At 48.5% G+C, this 23,391-nt stretch overlaps 1 protein-coding gene across 10 annotated transcripts in view; it reads left to right on the top strand.

Moving 5' to 3' along the window:
- The first annotated feature begins 270 nt into the window (after positions 1–270).
- SEZ6L (seizure related 6 homolog like) overlaps positions 271–23,391 on the top strand; it is a 200,069-nt gene continuing 176,948 nt past the window's right edge. For 7 of the 10 annotated variants that reach the window (XM_067014501.1, XM_067014500.1, XM_067014499.1 and 4 more), the window contains exon 1: positions 272–884. In XM_067014501.1, coding sequence (XP_066870602.1) covers positions 791–884 — 94 coding nt within the window. In that variant the 5' untranslated portion in view covers positions 272–790. Of the gene's footprint in view, positions 885–23,391 lie in introns of all 10 variants that reach the window. The other 3 variants (XM_067014505.1, XM_067014504.1, XM_067014503.1) reach the window with 1 other exon arrangement.

Raw genomic sequence — 23,391 nt, 5'->3', positions numbered from 1 at the left:
GGCTTCAGGGGTGTACAAAGCCCCCGGGTATTGGATGCACAATTTTGTGGCCATTTGTATCCTTCTAGGGAGACTGACAGCTCTCATCAGATCCACAGAGTTTGAGACTTTCTGGGTTATGGGGACTCACTTTGGAAATGCGGAGGGCTGTCAGGGAAGAGGCTGGCTGGGGCCGAGAGAGCTGAAATTGGGATCTATCCAAACGGCTGAGCAATGGAAAGCTCTAGGCTGCGCACAGGCTGAGTGAGGGCTGCGCTCGGTTTTGAGGCTTCCATCTCACCGTCCGGAAAATGGTCCGGACGCTCTCCAGCCTCGCCTCGCTGGCGCAGGGCTGCCGTGAGCATCCGCCAAGAGGAAACGCTCGGCCCACAGGGCGCGAGGGGAATCGGCGTTAAACTTTGCAGGGCCGACGGGCCAGCGGCCAGAGGAGGAGGCTGGCACCCCGGGCGCGGCCGGCCCCTCGCGCTCGCTGCCCGCCCCCTCCCTTCCTCCCCGCGCTGGCTCGGCACAGACTCGGCCCCAGCCCCCCTCCCTCCTCCCGCTCGCGCCTCGCTCGTTCGCTCGCTCGCCGGCTCCTCCTCACTCGCCCGCCCGCGCCCGGCGCAGCTCGGCCAGAGCGTTCGCGGGGCTGAACGCGCGTCCGCCCGGGGGGCTCCGGCGGCTGCCCCCGGCCCGCGGCCCCCTCCCCGGCTTCCGCCTTCCCTTCCTCGCTCGCTGCCTCTCTCCTTCCCCGGCTCCCGCGCCGTCCGCCCGCCCCGCAGCCCGCGGCCCCGCGCCCCCCGCAGCCAAGATGCCCGCGGCCCGGCCGCCCGCCGCGGGACTCGGCGGCATCGCGCTGCTCCTCGCTCTGCTCCTGGGAAGCCCCGCGGCCGCTCCGGCAGAAGGTAAGCGCCCGGAGGGGCGGGGCGGGGGAGGGGGCAAAGTTGCCGCGAGTGCGGGGCGGTTGGGGGTCCTAGCCGACCCGGGCGACTCGCTCCACGTCTGCCGGGATGTGGAGCGGGGGCGGCTGCCCAAATTCGGGACTAGGAACCGCGTCCCCTTGGCCCGGGCTGCGGGGAGTGTGGAGGCGGGGATGTGTCTGAAGGACTCGGGCGCTTTCCTGCCTCGGCCGCGGGCTCCCTTTCTGCCTTCCCGGCTGTGCGGCTGACTCCCCTGTGCAGCCCCATAGAATCTCCCTGGAGCGGGGTCGCCTCCAGACCCCAGATTCCCGGAGCTTTCTGCAGCCGCACCCGGGGCCGGGTGCCAGGTGATTCTCACCCTTTCGGGGAGAGGACGAGAAGCGGGGGCAGCTGACCCGCCGTGCAAGTGAGGACTAGACTCGAACAGTGCGTCTGGGGGCCGTCGCAGTGCCGCGTCCTCCCACGCTAGGACCCCTTGCTTCCTTTTGGTTCAGGCTGCCCCGAGGGACCGGGTCCCTGGACCGATCCCAACCAAGTGTCTAGAAGCCGAACTTGGGTGTGGCTTTCGCCTGGAGGCCGGTGGAGGGGGCTCCGGGTTCTCAGAACTTAGCGGGGGAGGGAGAGGAGATCTTAGGTCACAGGCGGGAACCTGAGCGGACCCCCCTTTTTTCTCCCTTCAACAGCCCGGTGTCTCTTAACACTACTCTGAAGTGGGGGCGGGGCGGGGGGGTTGCTAGTTTCACCCGGCACGTGTTAGCAGGTTGGGAAGAAATGGGGGCGGGGGGGTCCAAGTTTAGCGGAGGATGGCGGCTCCTTCTTCCGAGACCTGGAGCCGCACCCTCTCCCCCACCCCGCTGAGGTTCCCCAGGGAAAATTGTGGCGGGTGGTCAAGTGGGTGGGGCTTTGAGATGGAAAGGGGAGTATGGCGCCGAACTCATCCAAAACTAACCCTGAGAGCTTCGAGGGTTTCATCAGGCCTCTAGGAGACCCCAGAGTGGTGGGAAGCGTTCGTAGACCTCGGCTTTTGAAAGGTCCAACTCCTGTTCCCAGTAACCCGCCCCTCACGTGGGAAAAAGCAGGCAGTGCAGGGTCTCCCCAGCCTGAAGACAATCCGGAGGGCGCACACTCTGTCCATCTGGAGCCCCGTGTTTGGCTTGGACCGTATTGACCCCCGAGCTAGGGGACAGGCGGTGTCCCTTCTCCCTGGGGAATTCTGGACCCCCTGGCGCGCGCACCTGCTTTCAGCACCGAAGGCTGCGGACAGCTCTCCGCTCGCGAGCACTGGCCCTGGGTCTCCTTCTCTTCAACTCATCCCCACGGCTTGGAGTGCCCTCCTCAGCATAAATCAGGCATTTTATCCCCCACCCCTTTCTCTTTAAATGTAGAGCCCAGAGTACAGAGCAAAGGAAATAATTCATCACCTTTTGTTTAACAAAACGTATCGTTAAATAACCCCCCCTTTTATGAGGACAGTAATATTCACAATTTACACCAGGTCTGGACAATTTCTCTGGGAAAGATGGGAGAAGAAAATCGGTTTAAATAAATCGTTTCCACCACAGCATGCCCCTTCTTAATTAGCTGTCTTTTCCAACAATGGCTTGGTGGCCTTGAACAGAGTCCAGATCTCCCTCCCTCACCCCCTTTTGAATCTGAAAGCTACCCAGTGGCTTGCTGGCTTTTCTAAAGTGATTCTACCTCTGAGGACGGCACTCTCCAATATACCACCCCCCAGGAAAAATGTCTTAATGGCACATATTGAATTGTCATCCAAGACAAGGATTTCATATCCCGCTTCCTCCCCTGGCTTCAAACACAAAAAGTGTGTGTGTGTGTTAATTTTTAAGACATTTTACATTATTTTTTCCAACTTCTCGGCTCTATAGCTAGCCAGCATATATTTTTAATTAACTTCAGGTCATTGCCAAATTAAAGTCAACCGGTGTACTACTTCAGAAGGTTCATTAATAACGGTGTGGTTCTGACTCCAAGACTGTGAGTCATAAGGAGGGAGTAAGGGTAGCCTATGAGCATTTGGAAACAATTGACCTTCCACAGTATATTCTGTTTTTAACATGGAGCCCAACTTCCACTAATGTCAGAATGAGACCCATTCGTCTCATTCCGTGTTGCAAGGCGGTCCTTCTGTTTGTGGTACAGTGAGGAGATCTGTAAATACAGTACTTGAAAGAGACTTGTTGCTAAATTCTTATGTAGGTCACGTGATTCTCTGGGCCATTTTGCCGTAGGGCATGACTAAATATAAAGTATAACTTGTTTTTGAAGAGGCTTCTTATTGTCTAAGATATGCACATGGGGTATAGCTGTAACTGCGTGCTAATAAGACTGCAGAGCCTGAGTGTAATTTCTTTTCTTTCTCCTTGAATTAATAATGTAAATTCAGTATTGCTTAATAAGACTCATATTTGCAGCTTCTTCCATTCTCCAATGTACACTGTTGTTTAGATTCACTTAAAGACTATTTTCATGGTGGATCGGCTTCTTCTTTTTTTTTTTTAATCTGTGGAGTTTTAGCCGCCCTTGCTGGGGCCACCTTATCAAAGCCTGAGGGATTCTTGCGTTCACATGTCTCAGCTGGACACTAGGAAAATAATGTTATATTCCTTTCCTTCCTCTTCCCAGGCAAAAGGATGTTTCCTGATCAGAACGGTTTGTTTTCTAGTTTTGCTCACAAGTTCATTCCTACTATTCAAAAAGCGATTCAAAAGGGCTCAATTTACTGGACCTCATATTTGGTCCACATTCTGCAACATGCCATTGGCACAGCCCTCCGCTAGGGGCGCTCAAAGCTACGGTTGGTGATTGAGGGCAGAAGAGGTGAATTCTGACCTTTGGAACCACCAGGTGTGTGCAATGCCAGAGGTCAGTGGAATGGAGCTCTCCTATTTCTAAGAGAAAAATTACTTGATGGTGCTTGATATATGCAGTGAAAAAGAGGAAAGAAAGGTGAAAAGAGGGAAGGAGGATGCTCCAAGGAAGGCATCATTAGAATACAGAGTCCAACTGCCCTTTTTTTGTGTGTGTGTGTGGTACACGGGCCTCTCACTGCTGTGGCCTCTCCCGTTGCGGAGCACAGGCTCCGGACGCGCAGGCTCAGCGGCCATGGCTCACGGGCCCAGCCACTCCGCGGCACGTGGGATCTTCCCGGACCGGGGCACGAACCCGCATCGCCTGCATGGGCAGGCGGACTCTCAACCACTGCGCCACCAGGGAAGCCCCTGCCCTTATTTTTAATTCCCGTTTGTGGTTTCCTTCATGGAGCCAAATTGAAAAATGCCAAAGAGTCCATGGCAAGGCTGTTCTGAGGAGTTTGACTCAGCTGGCCACTGGGATTAGATTTATAGGGTTCCAGAAAAGAAGTATGTGGTTTTGGAATCGGAGCGACCTGGGTCAGGCCCAGCTGCATTGTTTATGAATGTGTGACCTTTGTCAGGTCGATCTTCTCTGGGCCACAATTTCACTACCTGTGGGGTGGGGGTGGAGGTGGGGTGAGGATTAATGGTCCCAGCCTGGAAGGATGGTTGCAGTTACATAACACTTATACCTGTAGAGCACCTGGCATGTGATAGATGCTCAAGTAATGTTTTCTCTCTTTTCTTTCCTACTTTCCAAAGAACAAATTGCCCCTCCTAGTAGGCACCTGGAAAGCAGATCCTTGAAGTTGGTGTTGGAAATGTTGGAATAAATATCTGGATAATTTAGGCCCAAGTAGAAAGGTTGGAGGTAGGGTAACGAGTAGCCCAGGTGAGAAATTTTCATGACCTGGTACAGACTCCCTTTCTTTTCAAACTCTCATACTGTATCTCTTTGAACCTCAATATTACCGCCAGAAAGCAGAGTTCATTGTACCAGAGATATAGAATAGCAGGATAGTGGTGGGAAAGAAGACCTAAGAAGAGAGTCTTCTGGAAAAAACAGTTATCCATTCATTCATTTAACATTTACTAAGCACTTCCTATGCATGCAACAGGCCCTCTATTGGGTGCTGGAGACACAGAATAATATGACGAGGTCCTTATCCTGGTCATGGCAGCCTAGCAAGAAAGACCTGCAGGTAAATCACCAGTGTCCACACCATGGGATGCGTGTTGGGAGGGGGTGGTTGTAATCAGAGTGCAGGGATCTCACAGGTGGGTGTGTTTAATTCTGGCCAGGGGTAGTCAGTGAAGACTTCCCTGAGTTGATAGCATCTGAGCTGGCCCTAAAGGGATGTGACAGGTGCCAGCAGCCACGGGAGGTTTCTTCGTTGGGGCAGTGATGATCCTGAAGAAGGCTTCACTTTCAGAACACATCACACACCTGTGGAATTGGGGAAACGGGAGCGAGTGGGCAGGGAAGGGAGGCAGTCACGCACGCGCACACGTGAAAAGGATAGAAGGATCCTGGGATCTGCCCACCCTTTTGGCGTTCCCCTGGATTGCATGGGCCGCTGAGGAGGCGAGAGCTGGTACACAGGCCTGTGAGCGGTGGTGTTCACTGTTATCCACTAGAGGTTGTGATGACACCGATGGAATCCTCCCAGATGCTGAGTATAGACAGCAGTGCACAGCCCTGGGTAAACGTTGCTTTACAGGATTTGCATATTTGTATAATCCTCTGGTTACTGTAGTTCCTCTGAAACCCTTTGGTGGTGGTGGAGGGTGGAGACTGGGAAGAGAACAGGGCTGCTTTCAGGGGAGGGTAAAAGGGTGATGCATTGGGCTGAGGTCAGTGGACCCATGTGACGTAACTTACTAGACCATGGCTGGGACTGTGTCAGTGATGAAAACAGCATTTACTGAGTGTTGATTTCATTCCAAGCCTCATGATGAGTGGTTTATATAGATTTGTTCAGAGCATCCTCACAACAGCCCCATGAGGTAGATGCTATTATTTTCCTCATTTTATGGTCGGGGAAATCGAGGCACAGAGAGGTCAAGTAACGCGTTGAAAGTCACAAAGCCAAGAAGTGGTTTCAGTCTGGCATCAAACCCAGGCCTGAGCCAGAATCCTTTAGAACCATGCCCCACCACTGCCTCTTACTTGCAGCCTTCCCCAAGCTCATGTGCAGATTCTGCAGACCCCTGGGTGGGGGGGGGGACCAATACTTGTCAAGTGTGTGTTGGATGTGTCTCCTGTGCCCACACAGTTCCTGGCACATTGTAATAAGCACTCAAGTGAAACTGGTCAAATTGAAGTGAGTCGTAAAGTGAAGTAGGCTACGATTAAAGTGTAGGCAATTAATTCATAATCATTATATCTAATGAGTACTTAATACATATTCATCCCTTACATGGGTTATTTTAATCTCCACCATTTCTCTCCATTGTGTGGATGAGGAAGCCATGGCTTAGAGGGGCTGTTTTCCGTTCAGGAAGCTCACGGTTGTTAGCCAGGAGGTTGCAGAGGTAGGATTTGAATCCAGGTAGCCTAGCTGCTGCATTTGTGAGCTTGACTGCTGGGCCCTGCTGTGTTTCCAAATGAAATGTGTACAAAGCATGCTTTGACCGTTAGTGTGTAGCCAGGCGGGGTGGGTCCAAACCCCAGCTCACCCAACTCCAGAGACTGACAGGACAGAAACCAAAATCAACTAGGATTTTCCCAAGCTCTCAAAAAAAAAAAGCATAGGGATTATTCTTCCCAGGCAGGGAAGGGAGACTTCATGAAAGAAGGTGGGAGATACAGCTGGTTCATTGGTTGGTTTTGAAGCTGTGGCTGTTTGTAATTTCTCATGTTCCCAGGCCACTCAACCATTCATGGAGAACTCACAGTGTAGCTTGGTTTCTGTAAGCCCCTGGGTTCAGGACCTAAGCTCAGCCATCTCCTAGCCATGAGCCTCAATTTTCCCGTCTGTAAAATGGATCACAGTAACCACTAACCCATACACAAAAGCTGTTCTCACAGGGCTGGGATGAGACACAGGAGTCAAGATGCTTTATGCATGCCAGGAGTTCAAGCTTCAGGGAGGTGGGTGCTGGCATGGAAAGCTGAAGACCCCAAACACCCCCCATGTGTTTCTTCCTGGGCTTGTCATGAGAGAATTACAAACTACGGCATGCTATTTGCCATCGAGCGTGGGCTACTCTGTGCCACAGGACCGTCCGTGTGCTTACTCTGTATTCACTCATCTGATCCTCACCCAACCCTATCAGATGATGTCACTGAACTGCATGTTACTGATGGAGAAGCTGAGTCTTAGAAACATACAGGTGTCATGGCAGTGAATGATGGAGTTGCTTAAGGTGTCATGGGCAAGCAGTGATGGGGTCAGGGTTCAAACCCGAGACTGGTTGACTCCAAAGCCCAGGTGTGTTCTAGACGCTAGAGTATGAGCATATAGGTATCACACAGCAATGGCTAAATGAAGAGCTGATGCAAATCCAGAAATCAAGGCAGTTTGGCCTCCAGGAGGGGAGGTGTCTCACCCAGTGGCAGATGCCAGGTATCTCACAGCAGATCACAAAGAGGAGAGAGAGTTCCTACCCACCCAGGTGGCTTCTGTGTGAAGCATCCTTCTTGTCTTACTCATGCTGTTCCTTCATCCTGGACTGTCATCCTAGGACGCTGAAGGAGTTCAGAGAGGACCAGATTAAATTCCCAGGTAGCTGATTTAGCAGCATGATTTTGAGCTATTTGTAGCATTTTGAACCTATTCTGGCCTGATATATAAAATGGGAGGGTCATGTCTCCCTTGGAAGACTGTCAAGAATGTATGCAGGTATGTGTAGCCCACAGCAAGCACTCAATAAAAAGTTGCCATTATTGCTAGTATTGTTCACCTGGTGAACTTCTATTCATCCTTCAAAACCTAGTCCCTAATTGTCTTTTTCTATAAGACCTTCCCTTGCCTCTGTCTCCTCCTTATACCAGTTATGGATGATCTTCTGTCTCCCTGCTCAACGCGTTCTATTCCCCTGTTATGCATAACTCACGCACTGATGAGTTACCAGTTTACATGCCTCACTAGACAATGAACTTTCCAAAAACCTCAGCTGAATCATACTCATCCATAGCTCTCTCAGCCTGTATCTAACCCAGTGTAAGCGCATTTATTTACCCTGTTAAATGACCTTTCATCTTAATCTTAGCGGTGAGGTGGTAGAGTCCTGAGATCTGAATTTCATTCCCGACTCCTTCTCCTACATCTGTGTGGTCTTAGGCAGCGGGTATGAGCCTTGATTCCTCATCTGAAAAATGAGACTAATAATAGTGTCCTACCTCATAGGATTGCCATGAGGAAAATCAATGAGATAATAGATGTGAACTCACTGAAGAATTCTACAGATAGGAAAAGGAGAAAGGAAAATTAGAAGATGAGGGAGGAGAGAAATTTTGTAAGGAGAAAAAACCCCACCTTTGTGCAGACACATGGCCACAAGATGGACCATTCATTGAGTGCTTGCTGAGGGCATCTTTCTTTCCAAGGGGAATATTGGTTGCAATTATTTACCCTGTGGCTTAGCTCATTTAATATTAGGAACTTTCTGGACACCACACTGCTTGTTGTAGACTCTGCTTTCTCTTGGCTCCCTGGCAGCTGCAAAAACAGCAAATGCCCAGCTGAAAACTGGGAAAGAATAGCAAAGTGCACGAAAACCCAGGCTCTAGAGTCAGAACAACCTGAGTGTAACTCTGTTGCTTTTCATTTGATGTATGACCTTGGACAAGCTGCTTTGTCACTCTGAGCCAGCACTGGGCCTCATTTGGGGGTAATGGTCTATTCTCTGCCCACTTCCCAGGCATCATGAGATGGAGGGGGGCTTGGTATAGAGATGCTCTGCAAAAAAAATAAACAAGCTGCCCTTCCTGGGGTCTGTAATATTCATCAGATAGTAGCAGTTCTTCAGGCTCCCCACTTGCCTCAACCCTCCCCCTGATATTTTCATTTTATTGAGGAAAGAGACCCAAAGATGAGAAGGGACTGACTCACTCAGAATCCCACTGCAAGTGAGTATAGCACAGCCAGGACTGGAACGTCTGACTCGTGTGTCCTCACTCCCATTCTAAAGTGACTCCCTCCTCTCTAAGAACCATAGAATCCCAGCTGTCCTGAAGTGTATGTCCTGAGACCCAAGGAGATGTGGCCGTGAAAGCTTTAAGGGCACCTGTCTCCATTAAACCCGTGGCATCCCTTACCCACATTGGATATTTACATTATGTGGCCATGGTGGAGTGGCTGCATAAAAGGAGCTTCAGCAGAAGCTGAAATCAAGCTCTCCCTCCCTCCTGTGCTGACTTGGCACCTGAATCTTCGAGGCATCAGTGGACCAGCTTGCACCTGGGAATGGTGCCATCCAACCAGATGGCTCAAGTCAAGCAGGCAAGAGTAAGCCAAGGAGGCTCAGAGAGGTGCAGGTTCCCAGGCCAGGTGCCCCTCCTGGGCTTCCTTGCCCTCACCATAGGTTGTAGAGAGTGGCTGATTGAGAAACCCAGCGAGGGGCGTGGGGTGTAGAGAGCCAGGGAGGGGTCGCAGGAGGCATAGATGATGTGGTCAGGGCCAGCTTTGGGCAGAGAGGACACCAGGGCTGATCCAGGGGCTGGAGGTGAGGGCAAGATGGGTGGATACAGGGGCTCATACCCACCCTGCTTCCAGCTCCAACTCTACAGGTGTGCCGCCTTCTGTGGAAAGCACTGGTCACATGTGGCTATTTAATTTTAGATTTGAATTCATTAAATCAAATTAGAATTTGAGTGCCTCAGTCCCAGTAGCCACATTTCAAGTACTCAGTAGACCTGTGTGGCCAGCAGCTGCCATATTGGACAGCATGGAGAAAGCAGGTTTCCATCTTGACAGAAAGCTCTATTGGATGGTACTGCTCTAGACCATGGCAGTCCAGACAGACCTCCGAACACTCAGCCTCTTCATGTTTCCTGGTTCAGGTTCCTAAGAGGAATATAGCCTGTCCTACTCAGGCTGAAGGTTGGCTGTTTGTGTTTGATCCAGTCACGTGCGGCTGGGGTGATAAGCACGCATGGGGCGTAACAAGGGGCCGTTCAGGTCTATACTTTGGGTTGCGTGATCACTGCTAATGACATCTCACACACTTGTTCCGCTTCCCTCGATAGTTGCTTCCTCACCCCTTCTAACTGTGAGGATGTTGCTCTGGAACTCGTTTTCCAGTACATCCATATTCATCAAGCTGTGACCTCACTGATAAACACATCTGAGGGAGCTGGGAAGAATCACAGTGTGTTGTAAGTGTCTGTTGATTGGGTTGACTCTTATTATCTCTCTGTGCTCAGCCGTTTTGTTGAGTGGATGAGTGAGAGGAGGGAAGGAAGGAAAGGAGGAAGGGAGGGAGAAAGTTCTTCGGCCATGAATGGCTCAAATTTGGGAGGCATAGGAAAAAGCATATGTAAGAAATATACAATCTTTTACATCATTTGGGTAAACTTAGGAAAAAACAATTTAGGGTGGAAGTTGATGAGAGGGGTCCTCTTAAACTGGTGTATTTCGGCATTTCAAGGTGATCCATCATCTCCGAAAATCAAGCTAGGGTAGAAAGTGAAGAGAAACTTCAAGATAGGGTCCCAGGAGCCCTCCCCATCCTTGTGAAAGGTTCTTCCGGAATGACAACAATGTCTTTATTTATTTTTATTTATTTACGGCTGTGTTGGGTCTTCGTTTCTGTGCGAGGGCTTTCTCCAGTTGCGGCGAGCGGGGGCCGCTCTTCATCGCCGTGCGCGGGCCTCTCACTATCACGGCCTCTCCTGTCGCGGAGCACAGGCTCCAGACGCGCAGGCTCAGTAATTGTGGCTCACGGGCCCAGCCGCTCCGCGGCACGCGGGATCTTCCCGGACCAGGGCTCGAACCCGTGTCCCCTGCACTGGCAGGCAGATTCTCAACCACTGTGCCACCAGGGAAGCCCAACAACAATGTCTTTAGAAGCAATGATGGAGGCCAGTGGGAAAACAGGGTGTGCTTTTTCAAACATGTTGTTCTATGGGTGGTTTTAGTAACGCGGCTATTATATAAGGTTGTGATTTCTCCAAAGCTTTAACATTATGGAAACGGGGAGGAGGTGTTTAAAAGAACGTACTCAGAGTGAACTTTCTGAGAGTGGTGAACTCAGCCCTGGGTTAGGACTGAGACAGGCCTGAATGTGGATCCCAGCTCTGCCATTTATATGCTGTGTGATGCTGGAGGAAGTCCTCTCATCAGCTCAACTCCCTGGTTTCCATCTGCAAAACGAGAATAGAGTACTTCCTCAGCCTCCCTCCACAGGGTAGCTTGTGAGAATGCAATGCATATGGTCACTTCCATGCACAACTGCAGGAGGCACTATTCATACTGTAGTGTATGTGAAAGGCTCCCCTGAAGTTAAGCAGTGCACAACCTATGCAACTGTACATGGCAGCCCTGAATGTGGAAGGGCACCACTAAACTATAAAGTGATTTGCACAGGGAGAGGGCCAGTGCTTCTCCCACTTCTCATTCCCCAAAGCCTGCTGATCAGGCCTGCACCTCTGTGCCCTGCTTTAGAGCAGGTTTACTGAGTTGTAAAGCTAACTGCGGGCCAACCACCTTGAAAATGAATGCAAAATATGTGGAATCAGGCCTCATTTTCCAGGGCTTTGGAAGGGAAATTTGCCTAATTTATGGCATAAATAAAAAATGACGTGCTGGGGCTAATTTGCATACTGTTACTTGCATTGGCATTAGAAACAACATTTTCTTGTGGTGGTTTTTAAAGAAAGCCTCAGACCTCTCTTGTTAATTCAACGGTGTAAGTTTAGGCAAGTTATTTAAACTCTCTAGGTCTCAGTTTCCTCAACTGTGAAGTGAGCATGACAGATGGACCCATATCATAGGATTGTAGCAAGGAGCCGTGAGTTAATCCTATAAAGCTTGTAGAACAGTGGTTGGTACCCATAGTAGGAGCTCTATAAGCATAGGAACGTACACAATATAACATATATCATCATCACCCTTCTCATTAATTAAACATGTATCTAGACCTACCGTTGATGTCACAGAAGAGTCAGAAGGATGCACTATCGGTGTGTACCCACATGGAGTGATTTCGAGTTCAGGACCTAGACTTGTGCTAGGACATAGCAGGTGTCTGGTTGTGGGGTGCACGATCAATGGATTATCATCATCATTAATCACCTCCCCACAGATGCAAGCGTTGGAAAGCCTTTCTCCCCTTCAGGACAATGAGGTCCTCCAAGGCAGGGAATAGATCGCATTTCTTTCTCAGTCCCCACCTCTCAACAGTCCATCTCCAGAAAACTGAAGCTCAATAACTGCACAGTTGTTGGTTGAATGACTGCTGAAGTGTCATCATTCTTAATTAATGCTAAGGAAAAGCTTAATATCAGCATGCCTCTTAAGGCATGATTGCCTTCTTTCCAGACTAAGAACTCCTCAAGCCTGTGTCACCAACATCTGGCTCAGACCATGGTGCGTCGTGCGGTCAGCAGGTGCTCACTGGGTGTAGGGCAGTGGCCGAGAGCTCAGAGTTTAGGGGCACAGAGACCAGAGTCTGAAACCCAGCTTCATTACTTACTAGCTGCATAACCTTGGCAGGTTGTTTGTGCCTTGTGGAAAAAGCATGGGCAGGGAAAATAACTGTACCTTTTTCATCTATTGGAAATAAAGAAAGAATTGTTCATCAAGAGCTAGCACGGTGCCTGACACAAATTAGGTACTCGCTATAGATGCAGCTATGAATAAATGAATGAATGACCTTTCCCAAGAGTCTCGATAGAGGAAGAGGGGCTTGGTGTATAAATTACCTTACTAGTGGGGACAGAATTCACAACTGCATGGACCCCACAGATAAAACGGTCTGTGGGAATTCACAGAGGTGTATTGACTTTACAGCATCCAGATCTAAACTATGCTTCCCGCTTTAAGGTATTTTATTATCTTATTTAATAAAATTGAGGTTCTAAGCAGAATGCAGGGATCTGGGTGGGTGAAGCCATCACTCCCTGGCCAGTTTTTTATGAGCAAGGTTCATCTCACATCAGCCACAAAAGCCCAGACAAGGAACAACTTGGGTGTGGCCTGGTCCTCTGTGAGGCCTCTTGCCGTCTGGAGCTTCCAGAGGGCAAAGTCCGGGTCTTATCTGTCTGTCTCTCCACTGTGCCCCTGCCCTCTTCCCCAAGAAAGTAGACCTCTGGAAAGGCTGAGAAGGAAACAAGCTCGTATAATGCCCTAGAATCCCTGCTATGGCTTCATTTGTAGGATTTTGCTTAATTATTAGCAGAACTTCAAAGGTGACTGTTACAGCCATTTAGTTATAGATTAGGAAGCTGACTGAGGCTCACGTGGCTAAATGGTGGTGGATTAGGATTCATTCATTCATTCAATCATTCAAGACCACTTTCTCATCCTTCAAGAACTTCTACTCTGCATCGGGTACTTGGCACGGGCTAGAGATAGATGAATAAAACATATCCTTGTCCTGAAAGAACTTAACAGCTAACCATTCTTTTTTGTTTTGTTTTGAATTAATTTATTTTATTATTTATTTTTGGCTGCGTTGGGTCTTTGTTGCTGTGTGCGGGCTTTCTCTTGTTGCAGAGCACTGGCTCTAGGTGCCCGGGCTTCTGGAGTTGTGGCTCGCGGGCTCTGGAGCACAGGCTCAGTAGTTGTGGTGCACGGGCTTAGTTGCTCTGTGGCATGTGTGATCTTCCCGGACCAGGGCTCAAACCCGTGTCCCCTGCATTGGCAGAGGCGGATTCTTAACCACTGCGCCACCAGGGAAGTCCCAACAACTAGTCATTCTTCAAACTCAAGTATGAGTCAAAAATGCAAGTTTTTTTCTTCTCTCCTCCATCCTCTCTCGTGTTGCCCTGATGATTTCCAGGCAAGCGGGCAGCTCTCTCCAAGGGATCAGGGCTGGGAGCTGCCAATTCCCAGAGCACTGCCTGCGATCCTGGCTAATATCTACACAAAGCAAACTGGCTTGGTCTCACCCACCCTCATTTCTAGAAGAAAAAAAAAATTAGTAGATGCTCTTTCATGGGCCCCCTAAGTGTGCACTTGAAGAAAACCTTCAAGAGCCATTCCAGACTTCATAGACACAGACAAGAGAGCTCCATCAGGGCCTGCTGAGAGCAATGTCACTGATTTCACTTATGGCAACTATATTGGTGCTGCATTCTCTTAGGCATGTGGGAAAATACACCCTGAATTGCAGAGAATTATATAGATGTATCTGAGTGTGTGTATGTACGTAAGTTATATACCCACTATGTCCATAAAGCATAAACTTGCACAATCAGTTAATGACGTTTGGCCACAAACAAATTACCTCTTTCAGGTCCTGGAGTAGTTTTATTCTAAGTAGTAATAAAAATAGTCGTTTACTTGTGTCCATGTGGAAGAGTGTACCCGTTATTGTATTAGATGGTCACAAACAACTTTGAGAGGCTAGTGATATTGAAAATGAGTCCTGGGCTTCCCTGGTGGTGCAGTGGTTGAGAATCTGCCTGCTAATGCAGGGGACACGGGTTCGAGCCCTGGTCCGGGAAGATCCCACATGCCGTGGAGGAACTAAGCCCGTGTGCCACAACTACTGCGCCTGTGCTCTAGAACCTGCGAGCCACAACTACTGAGCCCGTGTGCCACAACTACTGAAGTCCGCGTGCCTAGAGCCCGTGCTCTGCAACAAGAGAAGCCACCACAATGAAAAGCCCGCGCACCGCAATGAAGAGTAGCCCCCACTTGCCGCAACTAGAGAAAGCCCATGCGCAACAACAGACCCAATGCAGCAAAAAATAAATAAATAAAATAAATAAATTTATTTTAAAAAGAAAATGAGTCCTATTTTTCAGATGAGGAATGGTTCCTTGGCTTCGCTTTTTCCTGACATTGACATTTTGGAAGAGGACTGGCCCATTATTTTATAGAATGACCCTCAATTTGGGCATATACACTCTTTTTTTTTTTTTTTTTTTTGGCAGTACCACGCGGCATGGGGGATCTCAGCTCCCTGATCAGGGATCAAACCCGCGCCCCCTGCAGTGGAAACGCGGAGTCTTAACCCCTGGACTGCCAGGGAAGTCCCAGCATATACACTTTGAATTCGTACAACCTGGTACCATGCTCTCCATATTGGTCTGTAACTTGCTTTTCTGTTTCTTGGGCCTCTGTGACTGGAACAAGGCCCAGAATTAACCCAAGTCAGGCTGTCTTCACTGGTTCCCTCCCCAGTCTCCAATATCGTGTACCCACTTCTGGGGTCCCTTCCCTAATGCGTCCCCTCCCCCTCCCTCTCCCTGTGCTGGCCCCAAGGCCCCAGGCTGGCACCCCTGCTGTAGTAATAAGCCTGTACTAGTCTCAGTTGTTATTTAGGCATCTGTCTTTCCCAGGAGGGTGCTGGAAATTCACTGATTCCACCACAGACAGCAAATATTTAATGAGTGTCTACTGTGTAGGCTCTGCTCCAGGCCCTGGAACAAAAACCAATGCCAGCCCTCAAGGAACTTACTCTTGGTGATTTTTCATTTATTCACTGATTCGGCACATTCATTCATTGATCCATCAAATATCCATCCATGTGCTGGGTGGGCTGCATCCCCTGCAGCCATCACTCGTTATTTGCATAATGGGGTAAAAGTGATGGCTCAGCCCTGCAACAGGAGAGAAAGGGTTCAGCTTGTCAGTGTGTGATAATAAACAAGATAAAGAGTTTCCAAAGAACTTCAGATATTCTCCCGGGGCGCTGTATACATGAAGAGGTTAAAAAGAGAGCCGGGGACCCTGAGAGTATTTATAACCTCTGAAGAGTATGAGCTGAGTATGTGAGGGCAGCCCTCACACTACCCACGGGGTCTTAGCCAGAGCCAGGCACCTTGGTTTAACCTAACTCCTTGGCATGGACTAGCAGAAAGACCACCCAACCAGGGGTCAGACATCTGCATTCTGGAGCTGTGTGTGTGTGAAGATGTGCTGTGTGACCTTGGACCCATCGCTGTCCCTCTCTGGGCCTCAGTTTCTCCATCTCTAAATTTAGCAGCCTGGGCTGAATCAGTAGTTTTCAAAATGGACTTAAGAGGGGTTAAAATCCCTTGGGGAGCCTTTAAAGATACAAATACTTGGGCTACACCCCTGCCTACTGCCTCAGAAGCTCTACCCACTGTACCTGGAGATGTCTGATGCATCAGTCAAGTGTGCCTGGATTATTTGACCCCTAAACCATGACCTTTTATGATTCCTTTGTTCATAATAATTATGCTTACCATTTATATGCCAGACACACGCTACGCCCTTTGCTCCCATTTAAGCCCCCATCATGGTCCAGCGGGTTAGAGACTATTATGCCCACTTGACAGCAGTCACCCCTGGGGCTTGGAGAGGGTCAGGGATTTGCTCAAGGTCACACAGCTCTAGAAAGACCCAGAGCTGGGATTTCTATTTGAGTCTGAGGGACTTTAAAAGAATCCACTGCCTCTCTGTGGTATATGGGTGCCGTGGGAGTCTACTCTGTGTTCCCACCCCAGGGGCAGTCCCGGTCTCCCAGGTCTTCTTTTCCTGGAAATCTAGTTAACTCCCTTAATGAGCCAAATAAATGTGCCCCGTGAAGCATGGGATCGATCACACCCAGCCTCCTGCGCACCAGCCCAGGTTTGCCGTGCGCAGGGCCGGCCTCCCTGACTTGAATTATCCCTGCCATCAGCCCTCTCCCCCACTTTTGCTCTTGCAGGGGGCCAGGCTGAGCCAGGGATGTGTTAGCAGCCAGGATCCAGCTCTGGCCTTGGCCAGGGTAAGTCGCCAGAGTTTGGGGGCATTCAAAGAACTAACAGAAAGCCGTTGTGGTCAGAGTGTTGAGAACTGAGAAGAAAGTGGGCATTGGAAGGTCTGGAACCATTTGAATTCCATTCAGCCCAGCCCACCCCTCCTGGCACAATCTCTCCAAACACAGTGGAAGCGAGGCTGATGCTCTGAGTCTGCTCAAAAGTCCACGGATTCCCAGACCTTGACCCTTCCAACAGTGTTTCAGACCTCCAACCAATCCACACACTTGCCTCCTCAAACCTGGTCAGGTGCTTTGAAAGGCTTTCTTTGTCCTCCCTGCAGTGGCTAGAACACAGAAAAAGCAGCAGAGCTCAGAGGAAAAGAATATAAATTTGGACAAATGATGATTAAATGCCCCCCCTCCCCTCCTCCCGGTCCCTGATCAGACTGTCCAAAAAAGATCTTATATGTATTATCACTGGCTCTCGGTTTCATGGAGGCCTGACATTGCAGGGTAAATTAAATGACATAATATAGCTTAACTATAAACATGTGCTTGGGGCAGAAATTAGACATACTGGGACTTTTCCAGCAAAAGACATTTTTATAAATGCGCGAGCACCTGAACAAATTTGGAGGCTCTGTCATTTTGATTTAAAGCCGGGGAAGTGGGGCTGATCCCTAAAGGGGAGAAACAATTATTCAGGTGAGAAAAGATTTAAAAATCCTGGTTCTTGTTACTTACCCGCCTTGGACTCAAAAGTGTCATGTAGAGAAGAGGGTTGACTCGTGTGAGAGCCAGGGCCCTTTTGTGCCTGCATCACCCATAAGTCCTGTATGACTTCCACATGCTGTCTCTTCTGGGAAGCCATCCCCACCCCTTGAAGCTGGGTTAGGAACATCTCACTGGAGCACTGACACCCACTTTGTTTCAGATAGCTATTGCTGCATAAGAAACCACCCCCCAATCTTAGTGGCTGAAAATAGCAACCATCTGTCATCTTCAACGATTCAGTGGTTTAACAGGGCTCAGCTTGGAGATTCTTCTGGTCCATATACTGTTGGACAGAGCCATGGTCATCAGGCAGCTTGACTGGTCTGGAACGTCTAAGGGGCTTATCCATATTTTGGGCAACTTGAGCTGCTTATCACCAGAGCACCTTAGTTTTTCCCTCACGTGGCCTCTCCATGTGGCTTGGGCTTCCCCCAGCATGGCAGCTGGATTCTATGCAGGAGTGTTCCAAGAGCAAAGGCAAAAGCTGAAGATCTTGCAAGGGATGGCTTTAGAAATTGCACGTTGCTTTCTGTTGGTCAAAACAAATCACAAGGCTAGCTCAGATTCAAGGGGAGGGGAAACAAACCTCATTCTTCATGGCAGAGTTTTGGCCGCCATCTTTAATCTACCTCTCATACTCATCCATGATATAGAATTTATTGTACAATTGCCATGTGCTTGGGAACTGCTATGCTAGGTCCTCACCTGTCTATACTCAGTTTATGTCTGTATCTCCTCATGCCAAGGGACCCTTGTTAAATTCATTTCAGGTACAAAGGAGGTGCTATTGGTTCAGGTTCGATAGAGAGGCCACAATTCTGGGTGTTCATTTCAAGTGTGGTCACTCTTAATCCAGGAGGTTATCGTGAAATATTGCAGGAACCTAAGGACTAATATTATATTCTTTTATAGTAGCAGCAGCGATAATAATAGCAGTAGTCATAATGATGATTAATTGTACCAAGTGTTAACAATAGTATAATTCCTACTGCTCTAGAAGTAATAACTGTACCTTACACTTAAGTAGCATTTGGCCACTTAAAAGGCATTTTTTTTTCTGTTATCTTACTACTCTATCCAGCAACCTTGAGAAATACCCCAGGAGGGCTCCTTTTATAATCTATAGTTTATATATGAGGAAACTGAGCCTGAGAAGGGATGAAAAACTTATCATTGGCCAATCATAATGGATATAATTTATCAATGACCTACTGTATGCTGGGCACTTTATACCAACCATTTAATTTCCTTCTCGTAGCAATGATGTGCGGTAGATACTATTATTGCCATCATGTTACAGATGAGGAAACTGAGGCCCAGAGAGGCAAACTCCTTTACCTGTCAGTTTCATGGCTGGAATTTGCTTCTAGATCAGTCTAACTCAGGAGTCAATGACCGCACAATGCTACACTGAGTGCCTCCCAGATTGCCATTTTCTAAATTACTTTAAGCTGAGAAGATAGGTGACATTCATGTAAAAATAGTGTGCAGAATCAGAGTGAGGGATTCTTCTATGGACAGCTTCCACCAGCTTTAGCGCCCACCCTTTGCAACATTTTTTACTGTAAGCTTTCATTTTTCACTCGTTCTTAGTTCTTAGCAGCTTCCACGTAGCTGAGGCTACCAGGAAGTAAAGTTCCAGAAAAGTGAGTTGTCATATGTATGAAATTACTTGATTTCATTCAGTCCAATTCACCGAGGATTAAGTCACTTTGAAGTTGTAAACTAAGCACTTAATGGGAGCAAACATATATTTTTTTCAGCATCTACGATAAAACCCATCAACTGGTAGTTTTGGAAGACAGAGTATACACCAAATATTAAAGGCAGGATATTGCAAGATTAGGCACACTGTCTTGAAATCAGGCCACTTGGGTTCAAGTTGCGTCTCTGACACTTATCAGCTGTACAGTCTCAGGCAAGTTATTGAACCTCTCCATGCCTCAGTTTCCTCATCTTTACAAAAGATTTATGAGAGTACCTATTTCATAGGGTGGTAGAGAGGATTAAGTAGGCTAATATATCTGTGTACCATATAGTCAGACTTGGTTTATGTGCTCACCTTTGAACCAATCACTGGAGCTGGAGTGATGTAGGACCTGATTGGCCAGGCCTGAGCTCCCCCAACACATGGATTAAGAGGGAGGAGTGGAGGCCTCCCAAAGGAAAACCAAAATGCTGTCACCAAGAGAAAAGTCACAGACAAGTCCAGTAGGTTAGGAGACCAAGAGCTTCTTTTTTTTCCTACCATGTTTCACCTGATACCTGAAGGACTCAGGAAGGGACAGAGTATGTGCTAAAAATAAGATGGCCTGAGCATGAATTAATCAGAGGTGTTTCTCCTGAGCCGAGTCTACAAAGTAGTTTGGACCCAGACACAGCACTGCCATTCACCATGCTGCCTTTTTCAGGAGACAGCAGGGAAAGTGTGCAGGAAGAATTGTGAGGCTTGGCAAGACAGAGACCTGTCGGTTTAGCAGCAAGTTGCCATCAGTTGTGAAACACTGTCCTATAAATATATAGAGTGCCTGAGAAATAGGCTTGTGCCAGGTCTCTCCAAGTGGCAAACATTTAAGTAACAACCTCCTGCTTGATTAGAGTAAAGGAAATGTGCCGTCAGCTGAGTCTCTTCCTTTCTCTGACCCTCAGTTTTTTCATCTGTAGAATGAGCAGGTTGTACTAGGTGATCTCTCGGGACCCTTCCAGTCCTTGTGCTTGAGGAACTGTGACTCAATTTAAGTGGCTTTAATAACAGCTTGAAAGTGAGGAATCAGGGCACGTTCACTAACTCACTGAGAGATATCGGGCAAGTAACTTCATCCATCCATCTATCTGTCCGCCCGTCCACCTGTCCTACCAACCATCCACCCGTCCATCCATCTATCCGTCCATCCTTGTCCGCCCATTCATCAATCCATCGGTTTATCTGGCCATCTATCCACCTGTCTGTTCAGCTGTCCTTATATGCAGCTGTCCATTCATCCAGCCATCTTTTCGTCCACTCACCTGTTGATGAATCCATCCATTCATTTGTCTTTTCATCTATCAACTTGTCCATTCATCAACTCATCCTATGGAAGGCCATTTTAAGACCTTGGTTTGCCCTAAGAAGTCTTATTTTGGAGCACCAAACTCACATCGCATCATACAAATGAAATGCATTTTTTATTATTTATTTTAGTTAATTAATTAATTTTTGGCTGCGTTGGGTCTTCGTTGCTGCACGTGGGCTTTCTCTAGCTGCGGCGAGTGGGGGCCACTCCTCATTGCGGTGCGTGGGCCTCTCACTGGAGTGGCCTCTCTCATTGCAGAGCACGGGCTCTAGGCACGTGGGCTTCAGCAGCCGTGGCACGCGGGCTCAGCAGTTGTGGCTCACAGGCTCCAGAGAGCAGGCTCAGCAGCTGTGGCGCATGGGCCTAGTTGCTCTGCGGCATCTGGGATCTTCCCTGACCAGGGCTCAAACCTGTGTCCAGGCATTGGCAGGTGGATTCTTAACCACTGCGCTGCCAGGGAAGCCCTTAAATGCATTTTTATTATATCATTTTAAAGGCTTTATTAATTTTGCTTGTGCAGTTTTATTATTTTGGAGCCAATATATTGTTTTTAGCTCCCAGATGTTTTCATGGGCTCTTAAAAAGCTTGTAGGCCTCAGGCCTTAATGGGTAAAACAGGCCCATTTCCCAAGTCCTCTATTATCCCGCCTATATTTTTTGGTTCCTAGTTGAATGAAAGCAAGGGGAGGTCATACAAATGAGCTATCTGGTCAACCCAAGATAATGTGATTCGTGAAAGAAACACAAAATGAAGCGTAAGCATCACACCAAAGAGCTTTCTTCACGTTCACCCTCCACCCCTTTAGGCATTCCTGTCCTAAATAGAAATAATAATTCTGGACAGATGAAAGAGGACGATAAAAGCAGTTTTCAGCCCTTGCCATAAATTGTAATCAGTACCTACTTTAGTAGGGAGCATTCTGATTCCTTTTTGAAATGTGAAATAGCAGCTTTATCTCCTGTGATCACATCAGGAACAGTTTCTTTCCATATAAAAAGTGGTTTCAATAAATGCTGAAAGCTTTAGTATAATGAAGGCAAATTGCTCTCACAACAGCAGGGAATTGTGAGCAGTTTGTGTGTCTTTGAACACGGAAAAATGAGAGAATTACCCAGGGGAAAAAAAAAAAAAACCTTAATTTGTCACCAGGAAACCCATGTGAGAAAAACATGGCTCTATGCCTGAGGAATATATATGAATCAGAGCACTTGGTGAATACCCTGGTCCATCTCCCTTTCTTAAAGATGAAGCATGTAGGACTCAGAGAGGGAAGATAACTTATGCAAGGTCACAGAGCGAGTTTGTGTCAAGGCCAAGAGCACAGCCTGGCTTGATGTTTTTCTTCAATCCTGTTGTTTTACGTTGTCCTAAAATAGTGGGAAATGCACGAACAAAAAAGGTACTATTTTTACAGTTTGGTTTTTTTCTTCATTTGGCATTTTTGAACATCGAGGAGATGTGTAGACAAAATTGATTATCCATTCCCACCCCACCATGGCATTAGACTTGCCGTGGCATTCATTTTGCTCAATTCCCTGTGGCCGTTTGGGTCAGATTCTCCTAGGAATAATAACCATGCTGGAGATTTTTTTTTTTTTTTTTTTTTCGGTACGCGGGCCTCTCACTGTTGTGGCCTCTCCCGTTGCGGAGCACAGGCTCCGGACGCGCAGGCTCAGCGGCCATGGCTGCCAGGCCCAGCCGCTCCACGGCATGTGGGATCTTCCCGGACCGGGGCACGAACCCGTGTCCCCTGCATCGGCAGGCGGACCCTCAACCACTGCGCCACCAGGGAAGCCCCGTGCTGGAGATTATGGTGCTGCGTATACAGTGCACCCATGCTGGGTGTTTCTTGAGTGTCAGGAACCGTGCTGGCTGTTGAAGGAAAGAAGTTGTCTAGGACAGAATCCTTGCCCTCAAGAGTCTCAGAGGCTGAAGGGGAGGTTGGATGTATAAGCAGGCAATTTTGACAAACAGCGATGTGTCCCAGGATAGAAATAAGCCCCAGAGCTCCAGGGACGCACATGACCCAGACTAGGGTTTGCAGGCAGGCAGGCAGGCTTCCCAGAGGAGGTGAGCCCTGAGCTGAGTCCCGGAGGATGAGTAAAACTTAGCACAGATAGGAGAGAGAAAGGGCATTGCAGACTCAGAGAAGAGCAAACTCAGAGGTTGGAGGAGAGAACTTTGGGACTAAAAGCAATCTTAGGGCTTCCCTGGTGGCGCAGTGGTTGAGAGTCCGCCTGCCGATGCAGGGGACACGGGTTCGTGCCCCGGTCCGGGAAGATCCCACATGCCGCGGAGCAGCTGGGCCCGTGAGCCATGGCTGCTGGGCCTGCGCGTCCGGAGCCTGTGCTCCGCGACGGGAGAGGCCACAGCAGTGAGAGGCCCGCATAGCACAAAAAAAAAAAAAAAAAAAAAAAAAAAAAAAAAAAAGCAATCTTAGATGCAACTAGACCCTACTCCTGAAATTCCTATTTCACAGATGGGAAAAGCAAGGCATCTTTGAGGCTGGGGTGCTTTTATACAGGCTAGCTCATTCTGTTGACCTTCTTGGCCTTTAGAAGACAGTGGTATTGTCAGAGATGATTATCTTTGATATAACTAGATCTTTGTTGTAACTAGGGCATCTTGAAGCAAAGGAGATGTGGATTAAATGTGTATGTGACTGTCTCTCCCCACCCCTGAATTCAGAGAGCCTTACCTTACACTCACTGGTTGACAGGCTTGGACTGCACATCAGCTGTCTGTGATCCACAGTACCTGTTTCATCTTGGCCATTTCATGGTATTTAGGAATCTGCATATGAATCTACCATCGGGCAATGCAATAGGTCTTTAGAAAAGGGTTGGGGGCTCATGGGATGGCTGTATTCCTGATGGTATAGGAAAGAGAATTCTGGATCTTTACCTACCTCAGTTGGAACCCCAGATCCACCACTTACAGGCTGTGCAAGTTGGAGCAGACCCCTGTCT

The sequence above is a fragment of the Kogia breviceps genome, chromosome 15 (assembly GCF_026419965.1).
Source record: "Kogia breviceps isolate mKogBre1 chromosome 15, mKogBre1 haplotype 1, whole genome shotgun sequence".
NCBI classification, from domain to species: Eukaryota; Metazoa; Chordata; class Mammalia; order Artiodactyla; family Physeteridae; genus Kogia; species Kogia breviceps.
Note: the sequence above shows the minus strand (reverse complement) of the source record. Positions and strands in the feature narration are given on the sequence as shown.